This window comes from Thermobia domestica, chromosome 17, assembly GCF_964235325.1.
Source record: "Thermobia domestica chromosome 17, izTheDome1.hap1.1, whole genome shotgun sequence".
Taxonomy (NCBI): Eukaryota; Metazoa; Arthropoda; class Insecta; order Zygentoma; family Lepismatidae; genus Thermobia; species Thermobia domestica.
In genome coordinates, this window is record NC_137470.1 from 186,294,487 (window position 1) to 186,310,223 (window position 15,737).

Here is a 15,737-nt window from a genome sequence, read left to right on the forward strand (position 1 = left end):
TCAAGAAATAAAAGCACGATGCGTTTGAGTTGGTGGATTGTATTCAATAGAAGTTAACAAAGAAGAATTTATCTGTAAGTACTCGCTTTGTGTTTCTTTTCTTGTTTTATGTTTGTTTTCTTTTTTTTTTTCATATGAGAAGGGACATTGGAAATGAAATACACGCAAAACACTTGTAATTGTTGGGAGTATAAGGGGGACGGAAGTGTTTGTTTTTTATCGGAAATTGATTGCGGATTTTCCGGCATTGAAAACCATATGACTCGATGTACTTATATGTAATTATAAATTAACTATGGTGTAGTGTAATGTAATATGGAGGCTACAGGGATTTAATATTGGTTATTTCACTTGGATTTGAACCAGGGCTCTCCCACGTGGAGAACCGTACGCTAAATTTTATGCTCGATGGAGTTTTTTTTTTACTTATATGGCACTAAAATTGAACACAACCTGTGACCTGCCGGGAATCGAATCATGATCTTCCGCGCCGAAAGCCAAATACAATAAAAAATAGCAAGAAATTTTGGATTGTTTGGACCTCTCCGTCAGGGCTAAACGCAGTTATTATTTCACATATTAAAAGAATAGTTGCATAGACACACAGACAGATAAATTTTATAATAAATAGGCGATTATTTTCTTGCTCATAGAATCCTAGGATCTCTTCAGAATATAAGAAGTTAGTGTTACATGAAAAGACCATTAAATGATGTGTGAAACTGATTATTTATGTAATATAGTTTTAATTGTTTATTATTTTTGTGTGTGGTATTAACATTTACAGTAGGGGAAAGGAACTGGGTAACCTACACCTGCTTTGAATTTTATCTTTAGTAATATTGAACTGAACATAAGTTTGAATTTAGGTGACAAATAATACTTTTATAATTGTTAGCATATGTCAGTGGTTCCCAACCTTTTTCATTTTGAGGCGCATCTAGAAGAATGCTCAGTTTGTGAAATGCAGGAGCTGAATAAATGCTTGGTATGTGATACTTTTGTAATCATTTCATGAGAAAATTTAGATTTTTTCTTATTGTTCCTTGATGGTACAAATAATCGTATTTGATTTGAAGCTTAGCGTCCCTTTTTTTTTTAGCACCATAGTTATGTGAGACATGGACCTACTGATTAACGTAGAATCAGAATCCTTGAGCTCCAGCAGGGAATTCAATCCCCACGCCAAAGGCGCGTACGTTAACCACTCAGCCACAAAGAAGATTTATTCGTGTTTAAAACCGTTACGTGAACTAAAATACGGTATATAGTTAATTTCTTTTGGTAAGCTTTGTGTTTTACATTATATATTTACCTCGTGATCTACCTTGGCATAAATAATAGATAGGAGTTTTGTGTTGTAAATGAGAGGAGAGTATTTGAAAATGTTATTTTGCTCAAAGTCGCATCACAGTTTCATTAATTGAATGCCGGACAAGCGCCTTTTGTAGGTATAGAGCATATGTTTTTTTACTTTAACGCCTTAGGCTTACACTTCCTGGCTATGAAAGATGCGAAACTAGTTTAAAAAAGTAAAACGATTACTATGGTTTATATGAAAGAAGCACCGTGAATCAAACTTGGACCTACGTGTACGAAAAACGCCCATGCTAGCCATTAAATTATCGGAATATATTAGACAGTATGGAGAACAAGAATTAGTACCAAGAATGTAATTTTACGTGCGTATGTGACATACAGGCTGGGACATTTTTATACTAACATTATCAGTGAGATTATTTTGTTTCGCTAGTATTATATATCTAGGTTTTAGGGTAAAGTAGACGGGTGAAAGCGAATACTTACAAGTAATTTATGAAGGGAAGAAATAATAGTGGTAGAGGGAAACAGACATAATGTTTCTTCGGATGAAAGGAAGACATTTCGTATGAGACATAACCATACTATTTTATCGAGGCATTAGATCATAGATTTTTGGAACAAGAATTTTAGATGGGGATAATGTAAAAGTAATTGTAATATGATACGATATTTGTTAACGAAGAATTCTCATCATTGAAATTCTGTGTATGAAATTAGTACACAGTACTAATACTGCGTACTGCAGTGGCTAAAATGAACCGAGAATAATAAGTTGTCTAATATTAATCACGTTGATTGCATGGTTTAAAGGCACTTTTTAAATATAGAAAACATATTTGTTTCTCGCCGAGCGACTTTGTATGAGAAGTGACTAGTAAGAGGAGATATATATGTAATAACACGTAGTGTACGTCAGGGACAACTTGGAGTCATCTAAACAAGGTAGGTAGCGACACGTTTTTGTTACGGAATATAAGAGATAAATGTTTATTCCGCAGCGCAGGTAACGGCATCTAATAGTGTGATTAATGTACTTATTATTAGAATTAGCCTTATATATTGATTATAGTATTTAAGTTTATGACAAGATTTACTAGCTTTGAAATTCTGTAGGATGTCTGCAAATTTCCTGTACACTAGCGCCATGTTTGCCGTCAGATACGAGGCAGCGCAGATAATAATAACTATTGGCTTAACCTTCCTATTAGAAATTACCGTGACTGAGTTACCGAGACGCCTTGCTGTTGCAATAAGGATAGTAGTTTTAAATCGGTAACAATATTTATTGTATAAAAACTGCCAGTTATGGAGGCAGAGCATATAGTGAAGTCTATTAATGTGATATACAGACTGAGACATGCTGTTTATTATTAGGATAACAACATGGTGCACCGTGGTAAATAGAGAAACTGTTTAGAATGTGCCCGACATGCTTGACATATTTTGCATTATCATCAGGGTAACAGAGTTGCCAACTTAGCATAAAGTTTTATCATTTTTTTGAAACGGCAGGTTATTTTGATGATTGAAATAACTAACTAACTAACTAACTAACTCTATGGCCTATGAAACCCGGAGGTTCAATGCCGCGTTCAGAAAAGCTTTCCATTGACTTTTATTCTTAGCTAACTGCATCCAGTTTCTACTTGGTATTGCAATCTCTGCGAGATTCATCTTAATATTGTCCTCCCATCTGCGCCTAGGTCTTCCTAATGGTCGTTTTCCGAACGGTCTTCCAGTCAAGACTTTGAAAGCGTTTTTACTTTCTTCCATTCTAGCTACATGACCCGCCCACCTAAGCCTCCTAGACTTAACGACCCTAACATTGTTGGGTAGACCATATAAATTATGTAGTTCCTCGTTATGCAGTTTCCGCCATTCCCCATCCCCGTTCCTCTTGGGTCCGAATATTCGTTTCAGGATCTTGTTCTCAAATACTTTTAGTCTATGTTCTTCCCTCAGAGTAAGTGGCCATGCTTCGCAGCCATACAGATCAACAGGCATAATTATCGTTTTGTATATTTTAAGCTTCAATAAAATTTTTATGAAAAAATTTTGAACTGAATAACACAAATTCCCTGCTCTTAGTCGACATTTAATTTCTTCGTGAATATGCTTTCGGTTTGATCCTAGATATTTGAGTTTCCACTGTGTGGAAAGTATTATTTGATATTTTAACGCATCCATAATTTGCTGTATTCCGGTCCCGACGCACTTCCATGTATTTAGTTTTCTCTGCATTCACTTCTAAACCCATGTCTCTGCAAGCGTTTAATAAGATGATGATTGAAATTAATTGTGAAAAATAAATATATACATTACTTAAGTATGTGATAAGACACAAATTGCTTTGAAATCACTTATTGTTAGAGTTACAAATGAGAGAAGCTAAGTTAAATAACATGTAACAGTAAGGGAAGTGATGAGTTGTACCTTAAAATCCTTGAATATTAGAATATACTTGGAGTTCAGGAACACTGTGGCATACAGAATTTAGCTTACAAAAGATAGATTGATGTTTTATACATATGTGTCTATCTGTCCTCTGTGGATACATTTTCTAAAGCGCGACTGTACAATAAAATCTTGAAGTTTTATTCTTACGTTCATGATTTGTGGGACATTTGAGAATTAAAACAAATAGTTGAGGAACACACGCCATCACAAAAACCATTTGATGTATACTAGTATGGAAGCAGGGGGTTCCACGCATTAGAATTGAGTGCTCTACTTTTAAGGTAACACAGCCTCTTCAATTGATCGAAAAAAATCGATCCCCACTTTTCCGTTATTTTTTTTCTTTGAAAGAGGCATAGTAATAATTCTGCTTGCACACTTATGGAGGGCACTAAATTAAAAATACCGATAGGAGGTATTGTTGGATGTTCCTTTTTCCTCTAATATAATTTTGAACACATATATAATACATGATTATACTAAAAAAAACTTCGGATATTTGACTTAATTCACTATATTTTCTATTATTTCAGTTGCATATTTTACACTTTTTTATTATAATTCTCGTACGAGCGTTGTCCATTGTAATTACAAATGACTTGATTTTCATACATAGGTAATAATAACATTGCAAACGTGGAATAAAAGCAAGGATAGAAATGGCAAAAGAACCCTTTAGGAGGAAGTTTATTCTGTGCTTCAGTGAATAATGAGAAATGGTTCGTGTGATATGAAAACAAGTACGTGAAAGAGAGTACAATGTTACTATGGGTGTGGAGAAGAATGAAGAGAATTAGCTCGCGAACCATGCAGTTTCAGAGAAGAAACTGTTTGAATAGAAACTGTATAATAAGAGACTGTATAATGGCAGGGAAAACAGAATGTCATACGCTATATCGTTGCGAAAGTTGACGAGAAGAATACGATAGGTTACGGGAAAGAAAATCTTAAGATGAACGTAGTGAGATGAAAACTTTTATAGTGTGAGATAATTTATATATTATCGAAAGATGACCAGATCATTGACGCACAATGTTATCAATTATAACTCGTCCATAATATATTTGCATAGAGAAATGGAAGTCATTGGTGAACGTTTCGCTAATGTCGAAATCCTTTCTTACTTCTTACCATCTTCATGTAAATTGACATATTATACATATAAGACCGTTTTACTTTTTCATTCTTTATTCTTTCGTCTTCTTTAATTTCTACTAATTATGTGTTACTGTGTGAATCTGATATTGAAGATTATGTTCCCTTCTCTGTCTCCGTCTTTCCCAGTTACGTTGATATTGTTGTTTTATTGCGTATCTTGCAAATGTCCTGTCCTGGAATTCCTTTGGAAGCTAATTCGTTCAGTTCTATGCATTGCACCTCTTTCTTCACATACTCTTTAATTCTTATGCTTACACATTCGTTTGTTTTTTGATTAGTTGTAGAACAGTTTCGTTTCTTATTAGATAATTCTATTATAATGATTGATTACCTCACTTTATTTTTCCTTGCTCTTTAGCATATCATAAGCATATAAATAGCATTTTAATTGTCTTGTATACCTTTTATTAGGAATATTATTGCTACTATGTATATTTTCTTCATGATTACATTTCTATGGTTGATCTTTATAACTTTTTAATATATCTTGTATAAATTTGACTACTATGCTTTTCTTTCAACACTATTTTTGTGGTAATCTTATAAAATATATGTACTGAAAATAAGAATAGTATATTCTTGTGCAATAATTGTTAGAAAAAAATTACATTCATACATTCTTAGGAAATACATTTATTCATAGAAATGTATCTATACGCTTAAAATGTTTCACTGTTATAGCTCAAAATTGTATTTATTACTACATCTAACATTAAGATTGCTACTTTTACTACTATTATCTGAATTATGAATAGTGTTTTACCGAAACATGTGATTGAGTAATTACTACAAAGGTAATTATGTTTGGAGTAATCTATATAACATGCTGAAATAAGTCATAATTTAAACAATGAACTAAATAAGGCGATAAACTTGTTTGATAGTCTACTACACGCTACAAAGACCAAGAAAATGACTTAAATGTTATTTAAGCGTAAACAATAATTCGATAAAATAAAGGTCAGAAATTAAGATAATGTTTTACTTATATATCTTTAAACTGCATAATAGTGAGAAAATCTAATGACTAAGGAGAAAAGGAGAAAAGAGAACATCATTATGATCTAAGGAAGAATCTGTTAGATAATTAATTGGAACTTCCAAAACACTACCATGTAGTTGCACAAACTGTGTATCAGAAACTAATAGTAATGTTTCTGCTTTTCGAATTTATTTCTTCAGCGCCCTGTACTATACATAGTTGCTACTTCCTTTCTAAATCTTGAGTAAAACTGAAAGAAATATACTTTGATGATTACACCCAGAACAATACAAAGCAGTGAATTGCAACTGCATTGAAAGTTTGTCTGACTTAGCTATAACCGAATCTTTTCACTCTCGTCCATAGGATTTCTAAACAGTTAAATATGAACACCCGAATCTTAACTGAGAAGAAAGAGAAGAGGGTAGACTGTGGAAGAGAACTTAGAAATTTATTTTTTAATGATAAATAAATAAAATTAAGGTAGAGACAAATACAGATAATTGTAATTTAAATAGAACATGGAGTCATAATATAATCTTTGAATCTATTACAGTGTTGCACACAGATATTCGATTGTTGCATTCTAATCAAGTTTCCCTGTAACCACGATTTGACTAAATTGATTGGTAAGTAACAGTACTGATATTTTATTTTGTACAATTTACATATAAAATTTATCAACGGAAAATTCTGTCAAAAATGGAAATTCATAGATAAATGATAAAAAATATTTTTCTTCCAAGTTACTAGTTTTTCTTAGCGTCTGTAGCAACACTATGAACTTAAATCTTGACATTTAACTAAATGTCTTTAATTTAATACTTATTTCTTACTGGTAAATAACCTTCCGTAATAACTATTACAGCATTTCAATTGAAGTAATATTCCAAACGTAGTTGCAAATTTAATTATATTCCTATTTTTTTTCCGTAACTTCAAAACAAATGAAAAATCTTTCGATTTTGAACACAATACAAAATTACTTATATTTAAAATGAATGTGTTAACTTGCCGATAAGATTTGTCTAAAAACATGTAATGTAGTTAAACTTTTTTAAACTAAAATAGTTTCAAGTATTATTTTCTAAGAATGAAATTTAACAATTTGTTTTTTCATTCAATTGATTTACAATATTTTTCTTGTTATACTAATTACTATTATTATTTGTTCTTAGTGTTAATTTCTTGTGTACAATAAAGGTCAATTTTCTATTTTAACTTTTAACTTTTCTAACTTTTTCTGCTAATTTTCTATTTTCACTTTTCAACTTTTCTTGTTTTTACATTTTTCTTTTAATCTTTTGTTTTTACACTTTCGTCTTTTTAACTTTCCTGTTTAAACTTTCTAACTTATTTATTTTAACTTTTTAACACTTCGTTACTAACCTTTCGTTTGAACTCTTGTTTTATTTTTTAACTTTTAGTATTACATTTTTTGTTTTCACTTTTTTAAGTTTTGTCTTTAAACTTTATAACATTATTTTAGTAGCCACTTTTCGTTTAAACATTTTTTCATGTCTTATCGTTTTCTATTAATATTTTGGGCTTTATTTTTGTATTACAATATACGTTAATTTCCCTAAGTGTAAAATTTTTTAGTAACTTCTATTGTTACAACGATGACAAATTTTCTACTATCGTTTTTGTAGTCAACTTTGGTCACTACAGTTAGCCATAACTTATATTTTGTTAGTATTAAACTGTTTGTTTTATTTTGGTTGAAGTTCAGTAATTCAATTTATATTTATAAAAGTGTAAAATTTACAATTTTTAATGTACGTTTAATTTTTATTCGTGTAGTCTTTTGTTTATGATAGAGTAAAACATTTTTCTATAAAATCAGAAACATTTTTACGAAAAAACAGATTATAGAGTATTACAAATACATTTTTTTGTCTTTATAAACACATGAAACTACAAATAAAATGTATTAATCAATTTGAACTATTATTACCTTAAATTGAAAATGCTATTATTATAATTAAATTTAAAAAATGATAAATACTGATTAGGAATATGTCATGTGGTTTTCTTTCTATATTACAGATTTATTGTGCATATAACATTTTTACGGGAACGAATACGTTATAATTTATCGGAAACCACAGGTCCGTTTCCCGATACTTTTGTTATCTTCGGTAAACTTCGACTACTTTGACTTATAAACTTTTTATTTAAAACATTACCTTCGGTAATAACTTTCCTTTTTGAAATTTTGTATCTTCGCTTCGTTAATGTTTGTGTTTTGACTTCGGGAATGTTCGGGTTTTGACTTCGGGTATGTTCGGGTTTTCACTTCGGGTATGTTCGGGTTTTGACTTCGGGAATGTTCGGGTTTTGACTTCGGGAATGTTCGGGTATGTTCGGGTTTTGACTTCGGGAATGTTCGGTTATTTTCGGGTTCTTGTGACAGTATAAAAGGGACACATCTCTGCCGAAATTTCAGTATACGTTTGCTCTTCAAAGTAATATCTACTATTCATTCCTTGTGATATTTTGTAATTCACCGAACGTCGAAGTTACCCTTTATCGGCAACTTCAGGAGCATTTCCCGATACTTCAGTCATCCTCGGTAAATAACTCATTTTGTATCGTAAAACTTTCACTGATACTCTGTCAATGTACAGTCTTGTTACGCTTAAATTCAGCTGATACAGTGTTTAACTTAAATTCTACACGTAAATCAGAAATCTAATAAAGCAAGATAAAGCAGATACAGTAATTAAGAGAATTGACTTAAATTATTGTCTATGTTAATGTTCTGATTAAACGCTATTATTATGTAGCGACAACAACAAATTATTTGTCTTTTTCTTATTAGATTCCCTGTCGTTATGAGTCATTACTAGTCAAGAGTGAGCCTTTCAGTTCAATATCAAGTATTAATGTAAATTATTGTTTGATATTTTAGACATACATTTCTATTTTGATTCAAATCTTATACTTGATTAAAATTACAAATATTTCCATTTTGTATTAAATATTTCACTTACCAATACTGTTCTAACTTTGTAATTATCATTACGAATTCGAGAAATAGTTTGATTAATATAGCATATATTACTCGCTTATCATTTGTTTTGAAATATTGTTCTTAAGTGATTAATTTATTCTTACAGATGGACCCCATTCGTACAATCAATACCATATTGGATTTCATAGAGGAGCGAGACTACTTTGACGCTGAAGAGGTCTTTTTCTCATGGGAAATTGTGACGCGTTGTCATGCCACTGGTGTTAGAGTTGACAATCTTAAATATTTTAAATTGCGGCGTGCGTTATATATTCACTACTATGAAGCTCAAGATGTTGTCCTCAACAGTTGTAAGACGGCAAAAGATATCATTGATCTCCATGAAGCTGGATTTTTTAAACATGGAGAAGTAAGGGATCAAGCGCGTGAAAAGGTAATGCAATTCATATCGGATGATAAAATTTCTGGTTTAACTCTATCCGACTTCGTTGAATATATGAAGGACACTGTAAATTCATCTAGTCCTACATCAGACACAGTATTTTTTGGTACGATTCCATCAACATCTTCATTGTACGGTACTGGTGGTAAACAATCTGACTTTCATGTTGTCAAAAGTACATCTAAACACTATTCTTACTTTGGTTTACAAGGAAAAGAAGTGACGATTCGGCGTGATAATGAAGGAATCACAGACCCTGAAACGCATATTCGAAACCTATTTGATTTCGTTATAGACAATACCCTTAGTGACGTTGACAATGACACGTATGTAGGCATAACTATTGAAAGTTCTGCTTGTAATCTGAACAAACCCATATACATGTCATGGCGTCCAAAAGCGCAACTGAACCCTGATGTTCTCTTCTCTATAGTAGAAAACACGTTAAACAGTAACGAAGAGTTTCTTTTCGCAAATAAAGTTACTTTCAAAGTACATATCGTTGATCCTCGTAAAGGAAGAGGACGAACACGTGACAATAAGAAATATACCGATTTAATTAATTTCCTAGAACAAAATGTGATACCTATGAAAAAAGATGTGTACTGTCTTCCCAAGAGCATTATTCTTGGAAAGGCTAAAGCCGATCATAATCATAAACAATTATATCGTCTTAAGTCTAACCCAAAACGTTTGTTGAAACAAGCAGTAGATTTGTGTTCCACTGTAGTTATCGATATTGTAAATAAGAATGGGTGTACTTTGGATGACGTGAAAAAAATTCAAAATCATCTGTTACCTGAATACCAAATTATAGTCTATGAGAAAAATGCTATGACGCGTGAATTTAATGTATTATATCCCGGAATCCACGCTGGAAAGCAAATTTATATTTTATACGAAGATCAACATTATCAGTTGATTACAAATATCAGATCACTCTTGGGGAAACGAGGATACTGTCATTATTGTTTAGAATCCTATCATCATGCACAAGATCACAAATGTGCGTACAAATGTACGTATTGTGAAAAATACCATGAAGTGTCTTCCTCAGATAATATGAAACGCGAATGTACAGAATGTAACAGATTGTTTCCTACTGAAGAATGCTATATAAATCATACAAGTGTAATTGAGAATGGGAAGAGTGTTTGTGATAATGTCAAACTTTGTATGGAATGTTGTGTTCTATATGATTTTCGCCGCCGAAAATCTGCACACACATGTGATGAACGATTTTGTAAAACGTGCTATAATCATGTCGAACGAGATCATGTATGTTTTGTTCAAAAAGTAACACCATCTCATGTAAACGCATTTTTGTATATTATATTTGATGTAGAGACGATGTTACTTGATAATAATGAGCGAGATGAACAAGAACATATTGTTACTTTAGTACACGTAATGCATCTTTGTTCAGATTGCAAGAATAAATCCTTAGATGATGCATGCCTACACTGCGGAAATAAAGATGGAAGTCGCGAGTTCTCTTTTAAGAACATGGAAGACTTCATACGTCACGTTCTTATGGATCGGTCCTCCTTTAAATCAATCATAGCATTATCTCATAATGGCAGTAAGTATGATATGATTTTCGCTGCTAAGACGTTAGTCGAAAGTCAAAATCTTTCACCTTCAATAATAGCACAGGGGCACAAAATCATTGAGATGAGATTAGGAAATAAAATTATTTTTAGAGATACTTTCCTGTATATGGGTATCAAATTATCTGCACTTCCAAAGACATTAGGCTTAAATCAAAAATTGAAAAAGGGATATTTTCCATACCTATTTAATACAGAGAAAAACCAAAATTATGTAGGAAACATTCCTGAGTTACATTACTTTGACCCGGACTCACGTAGTCCGGAAGAACGACTAGAATTAATGCAATGGCACAAAGAGTGTGTAGATAACAACATGCAGTACGATCTGCAAAAGGAAATGTACGATTACTGCCGGAATGATGTTAAAATCTTAGCAGACGCAGTGATTAAGTTCTCTGATTTAATTGAAGAAAGAACTGGTGGTCTCCAATGCTTTATCTCAGCAAGCACTATTGCAAGTACTTCAATGTTAACTTATCGATCATTGCATTTACCAGAAAATACTATTCCAATTATTCCCCCCCTTGGATTTGATCATCGTGACCGACAAAGCCTAAAAGCGTTACAATGGTTACGATATATGGAACGTACCAGAGGTACAAAAATCGAATATTCCACAAACGGATTGGAAAGACGGTTCGGTAAATACAAAGTCGATGGGTACGAGAGTGAAACAAACACAGTATTTGAATATAATGGTTGCTTTTGGCATGGGTGTAAAATTTGTTATGCTAATCTTCGTCATACAAGTCTTGATTCATCTTCAAATCATCGTACAACCATGCAAGATCGATATGAATCAACGATCACAAAAATTGAGTACTTGAAAAAACGAAAATTTAATGGTATTGAAATATGGGAATGTGAATGGGACGCCAAAGTAAAATCAGACAAAACAATACAAGATTTTATTAAAGATCAATGTGATGATCTGGTTGATCACCTTGTCCCTAAAGAAAGTTTTCATGGTGGCCGTGTAGAATGTTATAAAGCACTACATGAATGTAATAATGATGAGACTATCTCTTACCTAGATGTTACTAGTCTTTACCCCTGGGTAATGGCTCGTAAACCTCTCCCAATAGGTAAGCCAACGATTTACAAAGGGCCGTTTTTTCCACACGTTGAAAACATCCATGGTTTAGTTAAATGTACTGTTCTTCCACCCTCCGATTTATATTTTCCAATCCTCCCTTACACATGGAATGGAAAATTATTATTTTGGTCTATGTCGATCATGCATGCAAGAAAGTAATATTGGAGAATGTACACATTGTGAAAGTGATCGCGCCATTACAAGTACCTTTTGTACCCCTGAATTACATAGAGCGATGAAATGCGGATACAAAATACTGAAAATAAAAGAAATTTGGGAATTTGAGCTTATGGGTTCTGAAGATGGGCATTCAAATAGTTTGTTTCGTAATTATGTGAACACATTCCTTCAAATGAAGCAGGAAGCTTCAGGCTTCCCTGCAGAATGCACTACAAAAGAAAAACAGCAAGAGTACATTGAAGAATATTTCAGACATGAGGGGATACAGTTAAATTATGAGAACATAGAATACAATCCTGGACTAAGATATATTTCGAAAATATTTTTGAATTCGCTGTACGGGAAATGGGGGCAAAGAACAGATCTTTCACAATCTATAATCGTTGATACTCCCGAAAAATTTATGTCGTATCTATATGCACCACAATATGAGGTACAGTCCGTAATTCCCATAGGAGAAAAACATTTAATTGTAACGTATAAAGACAGAGAAAATGAAAACAAACCGAACAAATTTTCCAATGTTGTGCTTGCAGCATTCATAACATCATGGGCAAGGCTTAAACTTCACGACCTTCTGACTAGCATTGGACCTAACAACGTACTGTACTGTGACACAGATAGTATTATATTTGTTCAACCACGACATGAAAAATCCAAGCTTGCGGTAGGATCTTACTTAGGAGAATTAACAAACGAGGTTCCACAAGGGTGGGAAATAGACGTCTTTATAGGGTGTGGAGCGAAAAATTATGCATACAGAATGAAAAATATTCAAACTGGAGAGTTCGATTACGTGTATAAAATTAGAGGAATTACTTTAGATTCTAGGGCACGTCAAGTAATTACCTTTAAGTATTATTATGATTTAGTACAGGAAAAAATTGAAAGTAAAACATTGTTGAATCCACGTAAGATTACTCGTAAGCACGGATTTACTATAGTTACAAGACCTGAAACTAAAATGCATAGAGTAGTAAACAATAAGAGACGCCGGTTAAATCCTCACAGTAAAACAGACTATAGAACACTACCCTATGGATACAAAATTTAAACTTTGCTCAGTGAGTTATAATGCATTTATATACGTGAATTATGATCTATAACCAATGAAAATATAATTTTAGAAAAAAGGTAAACGTTTGTGATAATCATACCTGTTGATTCAACTTGATAATATTTTGTATATGATATAAAATTACATGGACATTTTCATGTATCAAAAGAATGTATATTGTATTATTTGTTATTATTCCCCAACTGTATAACAATATTATATGTATATAAATATTTTGAATATCAAATGTATGTACCTTAAATTGTACTCATAATGGTAAATGACAAACACATATTGTATAATATTAATTACTAAACTTATATACTTCATATACGTATATTATTCAAGATAAGACTCATTGTTTGAATAACTACATATGAAATTCCTTTTTTACTTTCTAACTATAATTTCAATAAAAAAATGCAGCTTGTAAAATATTGTTTTATTTATTTCAACCTCACAATACTCAATCATTTATATGATTTTTCTAACAATTTATTCTAAGTCTATATACAAATCGAAATGATTCTTCATTTAAAAAAAAAATATATTTATGCAAGAGGTCAACATCGCACAAAATAATTGTGGATTTACGTAAAGATCATACAAAATACAAAAACTTCTACCAAATAATTACAAAGAAGAATAATTAATATTTCTTACAAATCAATTTCATATATAAATATAAGAGTACAAAGCGGTTAAACTAAGCAGGTTTGACCTTGGAAATGGTGCTCAAATAAGAAAGTTCCGCGCGGCACATCCGGAAATGGTGAGTAAGTGTCCTTCAGCCGTATATTAATATTAATGGCAAGAGGTTAGTAATTAGCATACTACCGCAACTTTGATTCAAATAAAAGGGTATATTACGGGTACTTATGAACTTCAATTACAGTCCGACAATGAAACTACATACGCGGAATGCTAGGTTATATACAAGTAATGAGAGTGTATATCTTGAAGGTTACATACATACATAAAAAATTGACAGTAATGAAACTATTAGTACAAAAACTAAATATTTTCAATGTTACATACGCGAAGTAATGAGACTACAGTCCGGTACAGCATAATTACATGTCAGTAATTGTACCTAAAGCACCGGTAAAAAAAACTGTAATAATTCAATTAATTGAACCTTTGTACTTCAATTTATCACTTCAATGAGAGTACTTAGAGTAATCAAAATATTCATTACTTCAACGACAGTATGTACCAAAAGTGTAAGTACTTTCAAGGTCAAAAATGGTCCATGGATGGGTATAACTCTACTAAGCGATTTCATTCGAACCTCGTTTATCTTCGCTCTCACCCCATACATAGTTGTATGCATTTCTGCTTTTTGATTCATATATCGAGAGATTGTATACGATACTTTCGTGTTCAGGATAAAAGCATGGAATCGCCATAAGGTACGCTCAAAACTTTCTGCAAATTGAAACTCGCGACAAGTGTTCCTTCCTGACAACCACTGAAACTGCTGTTTTTTGAAACTAGCCTTAGTTGCTTCTTTACCTTCAATATGTCGGGTGTAATCAGCCTTCTCTTCTTGGGTTATATCTGTCTTGTTGGTAAATGCGATACATTTCTGGCATTTGTTCTTTTCGGGTCTATGAAACCCAAGGTTGAATTTTGAGTTAGATATATCCCGAAAAACTCTTTCACTCACAGGAATATTTACTTCTTCGTTCATTGTACGTGAGTAAATCATATAGAGATAAGTGACATTTTTGAGATCCTCGGGAAAATATAGTCGTGTTGTTTTATTTCTACACTAGTGGGAAAGCACTGCTGGAAGTCTTTGAATGAATTCAACAACTGGTTTCACATCTCGCTCGGATGTCGCATTGGGGCGGACTCAATGCCGTCCTCGACCATCAGATTTTGCTGAGCCTTCAGTGGATTGTGTAATAGTGTAATTCACAAACCTTTGTGAGAGATGTAATGTTGAGAGCAAGAATTGAAGACAAACTCTTCTATAACATTCACCTTCGTTAATGAAATACTAAAAAGATGATGCCCGTTGGCTCTCTCCCTGAGTCCTCCTCCTATTCACTGGAACTTGTCTGGTTGCTCCTAAGATCTAATTCCTTTGACCATTCGGTTTTAAAGACCAAAAGTGTCTAAATAAGGATTGGCGCCTCTCTTCCGGGATATCACAACACTTATTTGGGCAAGACTTGCATTTGTTTGGTTGTATTTGTTTCTTCTCCACTCTTTCTTGCCTGTTTTTGTTCTAGGCTTGGCCACTTTGCTTTAATCGCTTTTTGTCTTTTTTAGGAGTTTTCTTTTTAATTCTCAATTCCCTTTCCCCTACGATGTTCTTTTCTGGTGTAAAAGTAATCTTTCAGCTTACAATCTTCCTCCGTTTCCTACCACCGCTTTCCTCATTGTAACCATAACCTGAATTCGACTTTGCAGCTGAATTTCCTGAAACTCTTTTTCTCTGAAG

General features: G+C 32.6%; 2 protein-coding genes across 2 annotated transcripts in view; both read left to right on the plus strand.

Moving 5' to 3' along the window:
• The window catches only part of LOC145674537 (uncharacterized), a 128,353-nt gene that overhangs the window by 97,642 nt on the left and 14,974 nt on the right, over positions 1-15,737 (plus strand). The window lies entirely within an intron of this gene.
• On the plus strand, positions 9,043-15,545 carry LOC145674269 (uncharacterized). Its single transcript, XM_081744105.1, has 2 exons — positions 9,043-11,797; positions 15,526-15,545. The coding sequence occupies exons 1-2, from the start codon at positions 9,043-9,045 to the stop codon at positions 15,543-15,545; spliced, it is 2,775 nt and encodes a 924-aa protein (XP_081600231.1).